This window comes from Cebus imitator, unplaced genomic scaffold (genome assembly GCF_001604975.1).
Source record: "Cebus imitator isolate Cc_AM_T3 unplaced genomic scaffold, Cebus_imitator-1.0 Scaffold84, whole genome shotgun sequence".
Lineage (NCBI taxonomy): Eukaryota > Metazoa > Chordata > Mammalia > Primates > Cebidae > Cebus > Cebus imitator.
The window spans coordinates 2,547,136-2,563,087 of NW_016107399.1; the positions used below are offsets into that span (position 1 = coordinate 2,547,136).

The window sequence follows — 15,952 nt, forward strand, 5'->3', positions numbered from 1 at the left end:
AAACAAACAAAAACTACAAAAACTTAGCCAGGCATGGTGGTGGGTACCTGTAATCCCAGCTACTCAGGAGGCAGGAAAATCACTTGAACCCAAAAGGCAGAGGTTGCAATGAGCCAAGATAGTGCTATTGTACTCCAACCTGGGTGACAGAGCAAGACTGTCTCAAAAAAAAAAAAAAATTGCTCTTTGTTGCTTAAAGGGAAATATATACATTATTGTGTTTTATTAAGATGTCAACCCAAGCAACAATTTTAAAATTTCAGACTTAATCAAATTAAAGAGCAATATTCCACAGAGATCAAAAGATCTGTGCTAAACCACAGAGATCTGTGTTGTCATTCCCTTATCTTTCACTAGGATAAACTCCTGCTATGGTGTGAATGTGTCCCTGAGAAGTTCTTGTGGTGGAAATTTAATCTCTCTGCCCTCATTAACAGATAATGTCATTATCATGGGAGTGGATTCCTTATCACGAGTGGCTTTGTTATAAAAGTGAGCTTTCTCTGGTTCTGGCTCTTGCCCTCTCACCATGTGATGTCCTCCACCACGTAAACGATGCAGTAGGAAGACCCTCAGCAGATGCCAGCACCATGCTCTTGGACATCCTGCAGAACTGTGAGCTAAACTGTCTTCATAAATTACGCAGGCTGTGGTATACTGTTACAGCAACAGAAAATGGGCTAAGGCAGAGACTATTTCAAAAATTTTAGTATATACTTCAGCTAAGCAAGAATACAACTTCTTGGTGGACATAATTATTTAGCTATTCAACAAACACCTCAAACTCAGCATGTCTTCTAACCAACATACTCTTCTTTCTTCTATTCCCAACCTCTTAGGAAAACTATTCCCCACCTCTTAGTGAAACTTTTCCCCATTTGGTCACCAAAATCAGAAACATGCAAGTCATCTTAGTTTTTCCTTTCTCCTTCACATTAAATTAATAAGTAAGTTCAGCTGGTTTCACCTTCTATTTATTTCTCAATCTTGTCTCATCCTTTTCATCCCTCTCTTCACTGTTATAGTTTATAATATAATGATTTTTTGTTAGACTATTACAATAGTCTTTTGATATTTCTGTATTTAGTCATGCTCCTCTTATAGCTAACCTTCACAATGCAGTAAGTGCCAGAAAATATGTGCCAGAAAAGGAAGCCTTGAAACTTGATTTCATTTAAAAGGAAGAAGAGGGAGGCATTCAGAAAGAAGGAAAAGCAGAAGCAAAAAGTACATCTGAGTGACTGTAACATGAAAACTATTAAGCAAGCCAGAATGGTCAAAGTGCTATATTTGTGAGGATGTGATAAGATATGAATTGGGAAAAAATATTAAGCAATACAATGAAAAAGATCTTGGTGAGCCATGAACTGTAATTTGATTTCCCATTGATTCTCACATGCCAGGTTGATAATGGTTTGAATCTGTGTCCCCACCCAAATCTCATGTCAAATTGTGTGGTTTAGTACACTCCCCCTTAGTACTGTTCTTGTGGTAGTGAGTGAGTTCTCACGAGATCTGGTTGTTTAAAAGTGTGTAGAACCTCCCACCTCCCTCTCTCGTGTTCCTACTCTGGCATGTGGCATGCCTGCTCCCCTTCTGCATTCCACCATGATTGTGAGTTTCCTGAGGCCTCCCCAGAAGTTGAGCAGATGCTTCCTGTACAACCTAGCATCATGCTTCCCATGCAACCTGCAGAGCCATAAGCCAATTAAACCTCTTTTCTTTATAAATTACCCAGTCTCAGCTATTTCTTTATAGCAATGCAAGAACAAACCAATACACAGATCAACCAAAAATCTTCTGCCACAGACAGTACTCAGAAAGAGGAGGAAAAAAGAGAATTACTTATATAACAAATACTGAAAGATTTATGTTCATATTTACGCATGTGCAAACCTTTCCATTATAAAGCCTGCCAAATGGAAGTATGTTCAGAAACTGAATAAAAATAAAGAATTCTTAAGCAGAGACCTTAATTATCCCTTTCACTTTTCTTCTTCTTTTTTTTTGAGACAGGGTCTCACTCTGTTGCCCAGGCCAAAGTCCAGTGATGTAATCAAGTCTCACTGCAAGCTCAAACTCCCAGGCTTTGGTGAACTTCCCACCTTGGCCTCTAGGGTAGCTGGGACTACAGGCACATGTTACTATACCCAGCTAGTTTTAAAATTTTTTGTAGCAATGTAATCTCACAGTATTGCCTAGGCTGGTCTCAAATTCCTGAGCTCAAGTGATCCTCAGGCCTCAGCCTACCAAAGTGCTGGTATTACAGGCATGAGCCACGTCACCCTTTCATTTTCATAGTCTCATCTCAAAAGCCAGTTTCTGCTTGAACCTTTCCCCACTAACCAAATTTTATATCTCTCTTCTGGACCTTCATAACACTTTTACTTAGTTAGTTCTCACTGTTTTTCGCTATGAATGTCAAATCACCAAATTGGCCAAATGTAAATTCTATAACCTAAGCTTTATCTCAGCTGTGAATAACCTAAAATTACTACATTATTACACTTATTGTGCTCCTGAACTGCTAAAGGGTGGTGGTATATTATGAAGAAATGATACTGGGAAGACCAAACCCACTTTCTACTCTTGTAGCTTTAGGCAGTTGTAATAAAGGAGGAGCCTGAGAGCTCTAAGAATGGGATGTGGAATCTATATTTAGTTTTATCACTACTTCTCATCCCTAAGGATCAGTAATCTAGACGTTGCCATTTAAAATGGCTTTTGGATGATACACTGGAATTCTAAAATGAGCAACTTAAAGAACTGAGTAACAATGGGTAAACATTTCTAGTATTATAGAAGGAAAAGCTAATTGGCATGACAGCAAGGAAAAATATACATATTAAATGGTAGATGTAATCATTCACCTGTCGAATCGACATAGTACAGAGAATATACAGGAAGATGAAGGAACAGTCTGTGGTGTCATCTCCCAGCAGATTTCGATGAGACAGTCCTTGGATATAAGAAAGAGGGGTAAAAGGAAGCTTTGCCACCACTCTACCATCAAATCTAAAAGAAAAAAAAAAACAAAGAATTGTTATTTTTGGAAGACTGACAAGTTTCTTACTTCCAAAGAAGAATCTGGGACAGAAATAGAGTTTTAAGTCCCTTGATCTCTGAAAAACAAAGAAAGGATGACATGCTAATAATAGACATGAACCTGAATACTGTGGTATAAGGAAGAGCCTAGATTATTCTCATCAATCTTTTCCTAAATTAGTGGTTCTCAATTCTTTTGGTATTGAGACCCCTTTATATATACTGACAAATTATTTAGCACCCTAAAAACTTTGTGTTTATGTAGGTTATAGTTATTGTTTACTGTATTAGAAATTAAAAATGAGAAATGTCTAATATTTATTTATTTATTTGAGATGGAGTCTTGCTCTGCCACCCAGGCTGGAGTGAAGTGGCAAACTCTCAGCTCATTGCAACCTCTGCCTCCTGGGTTCAAATGATTCTCCTGCCTCAGTCTCCCAAGTAGCTGAGATTACAGATGTGTGCCACCAAACCCAGCTAATTTTTGTATTTTTAGTAGAGATGGGGTTTCTCGATGTTGGCCAGGATGTTCTCGATCTCCCAAACTCAGGTGATCTGCCCGTCTCTGCTCCCAAAGTGCTGGGATTACAGGCATGAGCCATCATGCCCAGCCAAAATATTTACTAATTTATTTTAAAAATAGCAAGGAATTCATTACATGTTAACGTAATTTATTTTTATGAAAATAACTTTGAAGAATATATTTAAAAACAAGAATATTAGTGAAAAGAGAGGGATTATTTTATTTTTATAATCTTTTTAATATTTGGCTTAATAGAAAACAGCTAGGCTATTGCAGTATCACACATCATGAATTCTCTGGAAAACTTCATTGTATACTCATGAGAGAATGTTAAAAAAAAAAAAAGTAAATAACATCTCAGAATTACTGTAAAAATCATTCTGACTTGAAAGACTTCTGAAAGAATCTCTGACTTCCTGAAAGAATCTCAGACTTCCAGGGATCCCAGATCACACTTTGAGAACCACTGTTCTAAACCATAGCACCAGTAAGATAGAACCTTCTTTTTGGGCCACGCCTGGTGTAATCCTAACATGCCTGTAATCCTAATACTGTGGGAGGCCACCTGTAATCCTAACACTGTGGGAGGCTGAGGCAGGTGGATCACTTTGAGGCCAGGAGTTCAAGACCAGCCTGGCCAACATGGTGAAACCCCATCTCACAAAAATACAAAAATTAGCTGGACATGGTGGCAGCGCCTGTGGTACCAGCTACTCGGAAGGCTGAGGCAGGAGTATTGCTTGAACCTGGGAGGTAGAGATTGCAGTGAGTTGAGATCATGCTACTGCACTCCGGCCTGGGTGACAGAGCAAGGCCCTGTCTCAAAAAAAAAAAAAAAAAAAAAAAAGAAAAAAGAAAGTTCTTTTCTAAGACCCAAAAGGTCCCAACTATACATATTAAGAAGGATAAGGCCAGGTGCGGCAGCTCATGCTTGTAATCCCAGCTCTTTGGGAGGCCGAGGCAGGTGGGTCACGAGGTAAGGAGTTCGAGACCAGCCTGGCCAAGATGGTGAAACCCTATCTCTATTTAAAAATAAATAAATAAGTTGGTTGCAGTGGCTCAAGCCTATAATCCCAGCACTTTGGGAGGCCAAGGTGGTCAAGAGATCGAGACCATCCTGGCCAACATGGTGAAACCCCATCTCTACTAAAAATACAAAAAAAAAAAAAAAAAAAAAAAAAAAAAAAAATTAGCTGGACATGGTGGCATGCACCTGTAGTCCCAACCTGGGAGGCTGAGGCAGGAGAATTGCTTGAACCCGGGAGGCAGAGGCTGCAGTGAGCCGAGATTGTGCCACTGCACTCTAGCCTGGCGCCTGGCAACAGAGTGAGACTCTGTCTCAAAAAAAAAAAAATTAAAATTAAATAAATAAATAAATAAAATTTTCCACTGAAGTGTGGCCAGAAGAGAAAATTAAATAAATAAAAATAAATAAAAAATAAATAAGGATAAATATTTATGAATAGGAATTTATAGAATATATAGTAGTGATGAAAAAAGCAGATTACTAAACTACATGTACAATATTCTGAGATAATACTTTTACTTAATTGTTTTTAGGTTTGAAATAATTCTTTTTATTTTTTATAAAATAGAAAAATGTTTCAAAAAGAGAAAAGCTGAGGCAGGAGAATCATTTGAACCCAAGAGGTGGAGGCTTCAGTGAGTTGAGATCGGGCCATTGCACTCCAGCCTGGGCAACAAGAATGAAACTCCATCTCAAAAAAAAAAAAAAAGTACATCCATTCAATACAACATTATACAGCCATTTCAAAATAATATTACATAGAAGCCGGGCGCGGTGGCTCAAGCCTGCAATCCCAGCACTTTGGGAGGCTGAGGCAGGTGGATCACGAGGTCAAGAGATCGAGACCATCCTGGTCAACATGGTGAAACCCCGTCTCTATTAAAAATACAAAACATTAGCTGGGCATGGTGGCGCATGCCTGTAATCCCAGCTACTCAGGAGGCTGAGGCAGGAGAATTGCCGGAACCCAGGAGGCCGAGATCGCGCAATTGCACTCCAGCCTGGGTAACAAGAGTGAAACTCTGTCTCAAAAAAAAAACAAACAAACAAACAAAAAATAATATTACATAGAAATTAATATATATATTATGTTTTAAAAATTGCCACAGATTTTTGTGTGGACAAAAATTATAGCAGGTTATAAAACAGACATTCTTGTGTATAAAAGTTTATATTCAGCCTGGGCAAACTAGTGAAACCTCATCTCTACAAAAATTTTTTTAAAAAATAGCTTGGGTCAGGCATGATGTCTCATGCCTATAATCCTAGCACTTTGGGAGGCAGAGGCAGGTGGATCACCAGGAGTTCGAGACCAGCCTGGCCAACATGGCAAAACTCTGTCCCTACTAAAAATACAAAAATTAGCCAGGCATGGTGGTACATGCCTGTAATCCCAGCTACTCGGGAGGCTGAGGCAGAAGAATTCCTTGAACCCAGGAGGCAAAGACTATAGTGAGCCGAGATCACACCATTGCACTCCAGCCTGGGCAACAGAGTGAGACTCCGTCCCCACCCAAAAAAAAATTAGCCAGGCATCAAGGTGTATATCTGTAGTCCCAGCTACTTGGAAGGCTAAGGTGGGAGGATCACTTAAGCACAGCAGGTCAAGGCTGTAGTGAGCTGTGATTGTTCCACTGTACCTCAGCCTGAGCAACAGAGTAAGATCCTGTTTCAAAAAAATAAAAATTCATATGTAAAAATATAAAAATGTTTGCATACCTATTACAAAAAGTACAAATCTTGAATATGCACTACATTTGAGGCAGACAGTAATTTTACATTTTATAGAGAGTAAAATGTATTTTTATTTTATATTTTATACATATGTATTTTTGAAATTTTTCCAATGAGAATGTAGTATTTTATTTTGTTTCTTTCTTTATTTTTGTTTCACCATGTTAGTCAGGCTGATCTTGAACTCCTGACTTCAGGTGATCCACTCACCTCAGCATCCCAAAGTGCTGGGATTACAGGCCTGAGCCACCATGCCCAGCCATTATTTTCTAATATCTAGCACAATGCCTGGCACAAAATATACACTCAACAGGTAGGAAGGAAGAGATGCAGGGAGAGGGAGACAGACAGGAAAGAAGCTAGGGAAAGAGAGTAAGAGGAAGGGAATGAAAGGAGGAGTGAGAAAAATTCTAATACCTGCAGTACAGTGCAGATGAGCTTTGAAAAGATAATACATGGGCTGGGAGCAGTGGCTCAATGCCTATAATCCTAGCACTTTGGGAGGCCAAGGTGGGAGGATCACTTTAGGTCAGGAATTGGAGACCAGCTTGGCCAACATGATGAAACCCTGTCTCTACTAAACATACAAAAAGTAGCCGGGCATGGTGGTACATGCCTGTAATCCCAGCTACTCGGGAGGCTGAGGCAGGAGAATCACTTGAACCTGGAGGGTGGAGGTTGCAGTGAGCTGAGATTATACCACTGCAATCCAGCCTGGGTGACAGAGCAAGGCTCTGTCTCAAAAAAAAAAAAAAAAAAAAAAAAGGCAATAAATTATTATCATCTTTGGATATATTCTCTCAAAAGAAGTTCCACAATTACTCAGGTTTGCTATATGCTGGTTTGGACAACAGTAATTTACCTTATCATTAAACAAGATTATAGTTATTAAGACTCTATTTTAAGAGACAAAAGATCTTTATATGACTACCTTCATTTTGAAGCAGCATGTTAGTAAGCAACTGAAAAACAAGGGAACATATTAAATTCTTCATGGAGAACCCATAATGCCTAAGCCTTATTATGTCTTATACATAAAATACTGTCAATATTAAGATGGTAAAAAAAGTTATGGTGTAATTGTATTTTACAAAAATTAAATTCTAGCCAGGTGTGGTGGCTCATGCTTATAATTCCAGCACTTTGGGAGGCTGAGGCGGGTGGATCAGCTGAGGTTAGGAGTTCAGACCAGCCTGACCAACACGGCGAAACCATGTCTGTAAGTACCAACTACTCAGGAGGCTGAGATAGGAGAATCGCTTGAATGAAGGAGGTGGAGGCTGCAGTGAGCTGAGATTGTGCCACTGAACTCCAGCCTGGCTGACAGAGTGAGAATCCATCTGAAAAAAAAAACAAAACAAAACAAAAAAAACACCAAAAAAAAATTCCCTTGATTTTGATAATTGTTTTGAAGTTATATAAGAAAATGTCCTTAGGAAATATATAGCAAAGTAGTTACGGGAAAAGGAGCATAGAGCCTACAACATATTTTCAAATGATTATGAAAAATACAAAAATAGTGTATGGATGAGCACACATATAATAGAGAAAGTAAAGAGAGGAAAAGAAAAAAAGAAATGAAGCAAAACATTAACAACTGTGAATATGGGAATGGATATACATACTATTCTTGCAGCTCTTCTTAAGTTTGAAATTACATCAAAATAAAATATTACCCAAAAAGTTCATGCTAACATACATACAAATATAGAGTAATAGTTATTACGCAAAAGCATATAAAAGGACACTCACATGGAATTGAACATTCCCATTAGGGCAGTGAAACAAAAGCCAATTGCAAACATGGATTTCATTCGAACCTGTAATGAGACAAACAGATTGTCATTTTACATTTAAAACAACACATCTAAAGCATACCTCAAAAGTTTTGGTTTCATGTCATGTTTTTAAAAAGTACTCCTTAGCAAAAGCTATATCTGTGTTGGCTAACCCACCCTTCACCTCCAGTTCCTCTTCTTACCGTCTGGTGAGGAAGAATATTGGGGTGGCTTTGTGGCCCAATTCTGGCCAATGAGTTAATAAGTACTAACAAAAGGTCTCTCAGTAAGTAAAAGAGAACTGTTGCACAGTTCAGATGTCCTGTATTAAATACATAGAAGTGAAAAATCAATCAAGCTATATAATTAGCCTATCTATGCTTTAGAAGATATGTCTGAATAAAGTCTAGTCTTTATAACTAATGAGGAAATGGGTAATGAAGTCACTTTTCCTTATACTTCAGAGTATGCCAGATACTGAGAACAAAAGGTCTCTTAAAGAACAAAAGAGCCAGGCGCAGTAGCTCACACCTATAATCCCAGTACTTTGGGAGGCCAAGGCAGGTGGATGGCTTGAGCCCAGGAGTTCAAGACCAGCCTGGGCAACATAGTGAGACCCCATCTCTACAAAAAATACAAAAATAAGCCAGGCATCGTGACAGACGCCTGTAGTCCCAGCTACTTGTGAAGCTGAGGTAGGAGGAGCGCATAAGCCCAGGAGGCAGAGGTTACAGTCAGCCAAGACAGAGTCACTATACTCCAGCCTTGGTAATAGAGTAAGATTCTGTCTCAAAAAAAAAAAAAAAAAAAAAGGAAAGAAAAGAAAAAGATTGAGTAATGTGCAGTGGCTCACACCTATAATCCCAACACTCTGGGTAGCTGGGGCTGGAGGATCGACTAAAATTCAAGATCAGTGTGGGCAAGATGGCAAGACCTCATCTTTACAAAAAAAGAAAAAAAAAATTAAAATTAGCTGGGCATGGTGGTGTACCTCCTACTTGGGAGGCTGAGGATCCCTAGGGCCCAGGAATTCACAGTGGCAGTGAGCTATGATCACGCTACTGCATTCCAGCCTGGGTGACAAAGCAAGACCCTGTCTCTCAAAACGAAAAAAGGAAAAAGAACCAAGGACAGTAATAAAAGCCATTTATAATGTTCCAGCTCCTATATTGGGATTACACATATCACTATAAAACCAAAGATTCAGCATTAACATAAGGAAGAAAAAAGAAATAAACTACTTCATTTGAAAACTAAGAGGGAACTAAGAACTGTGTGAAGAGGAAAAATCATGACCTCTGAGACAGTCTAAAAAAAGCTATTTATAGTATTAAGATGAAGTTTAAGAGCAGGAGCATATTTTACTTCCATTTGGTCCAGGAACAGCCATGATATTATTTATAGCCTTCATAGGTGATAAATTACTGAAAAGGTTAAGTGCAATGCATTTGATGCAAATCAGTCCTTTGCTAAAAACATTATGTGGTTTACCATGAAGTTATATTTAGGACTCTTACCATTGATAGATCTCTGTTGTTATTCTTTAGTTTCTCTTCTTGTCTCTCTGCAAATAATTAATGAGATGGTTAATACATACAATGCTGAGCACAGAGCAGTTGTTAAATAAATTGTCACTGTTTGGTGATTACAAAAGCACTCTGTCTCAATATCATCTAATAAGATGATGAAAACATCTGGGATATTATATATTTTGTACTCAGAATTTTTTAAAAAAATTACCTCTGGTATTAAATGTCTTTATACATTAATATATATGCTTATATTACACCAATGAGAATTGCCAATCAGTTAATTTGTAAGTATAACAATGATTGTACTTAGGTGTCTCAAATCAGTTATCCTTCTCTTACATTTTCTCCCTTTTTTCAATTTGTCTAAAATGGCATATAGTCTAAAATTATCAGCCAGTTGATAGGATGAACTTAAAATCCAGATTCTAGCTGGGAGATCCCAGTATTTTGGGAGGCCGAGGTAAGAAGATTGCTTGAGGCCAGGAGTTCAAGACCATCCTGGACAACATGGCAAGACCCTGTCTCTACAAAAAAATTTTTACAAATTAGCCAGCCATGATGGTGTGTCCTGTAGTCCCAGCTACTCGGGAGGCTACAGTGGGAGGATCACTTGAGCCCAGGAGTTTGAGGCTGCAGTGGACCATGAACGTGCCACTGTGCTCCAGCCTGGGTGACAGGGTGAGACTCTGTCTCAAAACAAAAACAAAAAACTATGCATCCTCTAAGTAGTGAATGTTTGCAATACAACCTCTGAAATTTGAGGAAATTTCATGGAGACAATAATCTGGAAATATGCAGAAGATACATTATATTCTAGAATGATTTATTTTCCAAGATGACTAGCAAAAGGGAAAATTAAAATTCAGAAAAGGAATACTCCAAATTGGAGGCTACATTTCTTGTGGCTATTAGAATAAACAATGATGGAATTGCTACTATTGGAATAAATAGTAGCAATGATGACATCCATTCTGACCACAAAGTAAATAGGCCATCAGCCAATCCAAATAACATAGAAAAAGGCCTACAATAAATGCATAAATTCACGGCCCCAAATATATTAAATTTCAAAAATTTCCTCTCATATTTAAATCCAAGTCTAGAAGAAAAGAGGCCAGATGTGGTAACCCACACCTGTATTCCCAGCTCTTTGGGATGCTGAGGTAGGAGGCTCACTTGAGCCCAGGAGTTCAAGGGTAACATAGAGAGACCCCATCCCTACAAAAAAACTTAAAAATTAGCCAGGCATGATGGCATATGACGATAGTCTGAGCTATTTGAGAGGCTGAGGCAGGAGGAGTTTGGGGTTGCAGTGAGCCATGAACATGCCACTGTATTTCAGCCTGGGGTGACAGAGGGCAACCCTGTCTCAAAAACAAAAAGAAAAGAGATACTTATCCCACTCAGTCAATCTTCAGAATGTTGTAGATAATGTTTTTGAATATATTCCATACTAGTACTATAAGAAGTTATACTATATGTGGCTGAATTTTTCATATGCCTAACAATGCAAATGCCAAGGCAAAATATAGTAAAAGCATTTTATGAAGTCCAAAATAATGCAGTTTAGGTTTACAGATTTCTGATGGTCTGACTTAATCTAGGATTAAAATGTACAAATCTAGAGAATGGATAGATTGTCTTTCAAGCAACTCGTCATAAATATTACATCTCATAATTTCTAATAAGATTTTGATAAGCAACTCTTCATAAATATTATTTCTTTTTTTTTGAGACAGAGTTTTGCTTTTGTTGCCCAGTCTGGAGTGCAATGGCATGATCTCAGCTTACTGCAACGTCTGCCTCCTGGGTTCAAGTCATTCTCCTGCCTCAGTCTCCCAAGTAGCTGTGATTACAGTCATGCGTCACCACACCTGGCTAATTTTTGTATTTTTAGTAGAGAGGGAGTTTCACCATGTTGGTCAGGCTAGTCCCGAACTCTTGATCTCAGGTGATCCACCTGCCTTGGCCTCCCAAAATGCTAGGATTACAGGCGTAAGCCACTGTGCCTGGCCAAAAATGTTATTTCTTATAATTTCTGATGAGATATTTTTTGGGTGCGCAAACAATTCAGGGTGGCAATCCATGTTAAAATCATTTGAATTCAGATACTTTGTGTTGCCAATTTAAAGGCAGAGGGTAATCTGTCTTCCATTCTTATATCCCTCCTATTCTTTATAGCAAAGGTACTTGAAGGAGTTGTCCACGTTCAATGTCTTCATTTCCTCACCATACATTATCTCCTTAATCTATACGATCTGGCTTCTGTCCCCCATCATGCCACTGAAACCAGTTTTGCTAAAAGCACTAATAACCTCCATTTCTTTGATACTTACCATCATCAATCAGGCCCTTCCTCCTCCCTGAAACTCTCCTCTCAACTTCTGTCACACTACTACTTTCCAATTTCTCTGGCAATACTGTTTCAGAACTTCTGTTGTTCCTTAAATTTCTGTCCCTCAAGACTCTCGCCGGGCGCGGTGGCTCAAGCCTGTAATCCCAGCACTTTGGGAGGCCGAGGCGGGTGGATCACGAGGTCAGGAGATCGAGACCATCCTGGTCAACATGGTGAAACCCCGTCTCTACTAAAAATACAAAAAAAAAACATTAGCTGGGCATGGTGGCGCGTGCCTATAATCCCAGCTACTGAGGAGGTTGAGGCAGGAGAATTGCCTGAACCCAGGAGGCGGAGGTTGCGGTGAGCCGAGATCGCGCCATTGCACTCCAGCCTGGGTAACAAGAGTGAAACTCCGTCTCAAAAAAATAAAATAAAATAAAATAAGACTCTCAGATGGCACGATGGCTCATCCCTGTAATCCCAGCATTTTGGGAGGATGAGGTGGGTGGATCACCTGAGGTCAGGAGTTCGAGACCAGCCTGGTAACATGGCGAAACCCTGTCTCTACTAAAAATTCAAAACTTAGCTGGGTGTGGTGGTACATGCCTGTAATACCAGCTGTTCATGAGGCTGAGGCAGGAAAATTGCTTGAACCTGGGAGGCAGGGGTTGCAATGAGCCAAGATGGCGCCACTGCACTTCAGCCTGGGCAACAAGAACGAAACTCTGTCTCAAAAAAAAAAACAAGCTAACAGACAAAAAAGTACTTACCATCCTGCACAGTAATCATTTATTTCCTGGTCTATTTTCCCTCTCTAAACAGAGCTTATAAAAATAGAATATTTTTCTACTTTGTTTCTCCAATGCCTTTAGAAGTAACTCATACATATAAAGTAAATGTTCAATAGTATTTTGCCATAGAATTAAATGAACAGACCATTTAAAAAATATCTGGGATCCTTACAATAACTGAAAAACTTTAATCAGAACAGGACATTGACATAGTCTAATCTCATAGAATTCTCCCCTGGGCTGTAACAACAGTGACCTAGGTATATAGATACAGTTTCTGAAACAAATACACAATCTCACAACAATTTTTTTCTCCTGATCTAAGAATCAAGAAATGTCATAACATATAAAAACAAATCGTATATAATCTTTTATAAATTGTCTTTCAGAAACAGAATTAAACTCTAAGTTATACTAAAAAAGTAAAAACATATGATATGATCATTATTTCTCATTGTAGATCAAAATTACTCAGCAGAAATTTCCTACCCCTTGGTGGATTTCCATCACTAGTCAATTCTCAGTAAGGAAGCCATGGAAACAATGAACACATGTAACTCAGACTTAAGTGGTAATAATCATCTCAGATATAAAAAATAATATGCTTTTACAAACTGTGCCAGAAGCCCTCAGCCATGTTCAAAAACCACAACTGTCATTTTACAAAACTCAAATTTCAAAGCTAAGGGCAAAAATAGAGGAACTGTTTAAATTTGTCCTATACACCTCACAAAATGGGTGAGAATCAAGTGCGATAAAGTATGCACGTGCTTTATAAAGCATAAAAATAATAGAAACATGAGCTATCACTATTAATAATTTTATTATATTTTCATTATCTATGAATTTTTTTCCAAGAAAACTCAAATTTCATTTTGATATCTCATCTTACCTATTTTCTTTTTCTGTTGTCGACCAGCTGACTCTGTTATTGTTTCCTTCTTCTTTTCCACTGTAAATAACATAGTAACACAGTAAAAATTAACTTCATTATACTGAAGAAACAAAGGATGCTTTATCACAGATGAACTGATGAAAGAAGCTTATGAAAGTTACACACTGACTTTGATTATGGTCATGATTAAGCTAACTGCTCTGCTCTCACAGCTACTAATGGTAAAAAGTAGGCACAATATTCTAAGAATGAAACAATAATTATAAGCATGATTAGTCAAATACCCATAAAAAATTGTATTGATACAATCATAATGAAAACAGACTATCAGCTGAGGATGATTACCTTAGCCAGTGTGAAAGCACCATTTTCAAATTCTCCTCTCTCAGATAAGTAGGGTTAATTGTAGCTCCATTCTCTTATGACAGAAGGTAGAAATTTATTCACTCAGTTATTGGCTAAGTAACTTTAGGCAGATGAAAAAAATATGATCCCTATCTTCTAAAGAATAATCTAGTCAGGGGAGATAATCAAATGACAATTATAGTAAAGTGACAAGATAGATATATGCACACTGCAGGAAAATCAGGAGAGGCAAAAAAGCTAAGACTGGCCGGGCAAGGTAGCTCACACCTATAATCCCAGCACTTTGGGAGGCTGAGGTGGGTGGATCACCTGAGGTTAGGAGGTCGAGACCAGCCTGGCCTAGGTTTCACTAGAGTGAAACCCTGTCTCAAATTAGCTGGGCGTGATGGCATATGCCTATAATTCCAGCTACTTGGAAGCTGATGCAGGAGAATCCTGGATTTTGCAGTGAGTCGAGATAGCACCACTCTACTCCATCCTGGGCAATAGAGTGAGACTCCGTCTCAAAAAAAAAAAAAAAAAAAAGCTAAGACCAATTTTTCTGATGCATTTCAATTACTATCATGATTAAGTAACAGTAAGCTTTTGAAAAATAGTGTGATATATATTTATAATATTATATTTACTATCTTTAATCATCTGTATATGGACTAGGGAGATGTCAAAAATTACTTTTACTTACTTTATATTATCTGTTACCCATATTATCTTAGTATACTAATAGCAAACAGTACAGTAGAGGGATTATTTCTAAAACTTACATTAAAAAGAATTAGCAGGTAGAACACTTTCCCTTAGTACGTAAAGTTTGTCCCTGAATTCTAAAAGCAAAATTGGTATCACTGCTTTATCCAAGAGTTGTAAAATTCAATTTGACTCCAATATTGCAAAGGAAATTTCTGCTGGCCGAAATAAAATATGTATTGTGTGTGTGTGTGTGTGTGTGTGTGTGTGTGTGTGTGGTGTGTGTATATGTGCAGTATATGTATGTTCTGAGAGACTTGAGATCAGCCTGAGCAACATGGCAAGACTCTGCCTCTACAAAAATATTACAACATCAGCCGAGAGTGGTGGCACATGCTTGTAGTTTCAGCATGTGCCAGGAGGCTGAGGCACGAGGCGCTCTTGAGACCGGGAGCTTGAGGCTGCAGTGAGCTGTGTTTGCACCACTGCGCTCCAGCAGATGCGAGAGCGAGAGCTTGTCTCAAAAATAAAACATCATGTCTGTGGAAAGAGAGCGAGAAATATTTTGAATGAACATACTAGTGAAAGATCATTTTTAAAATGTCAAATTTCACATTTTAAAATGTTTTAAAAATAACATTTTATGCCAGGTACAGTGGCTCATGTCTGTAAGCCCAGCACTTTGGGAGGCCAAGATGGGAGAATCATTTGAGTTCAGGAGTTTGAGATTAGCATGGGCGACATGGCAAAAACTCATCTCTAACAAAACTACAAAAATCAGCCAGCCATGGTGGTGCACTCCTGTGGTCCTAGCTACTCAGAAGTCTGAGGTGAGAGGATCACAGGAGCCTGAGAAGCCAAGGCTTAAGTGAGCCATGATTGGGTCACTACAATCCAGCCTGGCTGACAAAGCAAAACCCTGTTTCGAAAATAATAATAAACATTTTTATTAAAAAGTTATAAGGATAACATTTTAAAAGACAAAATGGATAGAAAACACTTCATGTTTTACTCTTTATCATCATTAAACAAAGAAGCAAAAATATTTCTTTCCCACTCCAGAAAGACTATAACACAACTACTTAGCATTTAACCATGACTGCATAAAAAATAGGGCAATAGGCCGGGCGCGGTGGCTCAAGCCTGTAATCCCAGCACTTTGGGAGGCCGAGGCGGGTGGATCACGAGGTCAAGAGATCGAGACCATCCTGGTCAACATGGTGAAACCCCGTCTCTACT

The 15,952-nt window shown here is 38.5% G+C and overlaps 1 protein-coding gene across 1 annotated transcript in view; it reads right to left on the reverse strand.

Annotated features, from left to right (window-relative positions):
• Positions 1 to 15,952, reverse strand: part of TMCO1 (transmembrane and coiled-coil domains 1) — a 31,782-nt gene that overhangs the window by 9,166 nt on the left and 6,664 nt on the right. Inside the window, 4 exon segments of the mRNA XM_017534056.2 lie at positions 2,871 to 3,015; positions 8,082 to 8,149; positions 9,625 to 9,671; positions 13,661 to 13,720. Coding sequence (XP_017389545.1) covers positions 2,871 to 3,015; positions 8,082 to 8,149; positions 9,625 to 9,671; positions 13,661 to 13,720 — 320 coding nt within the window.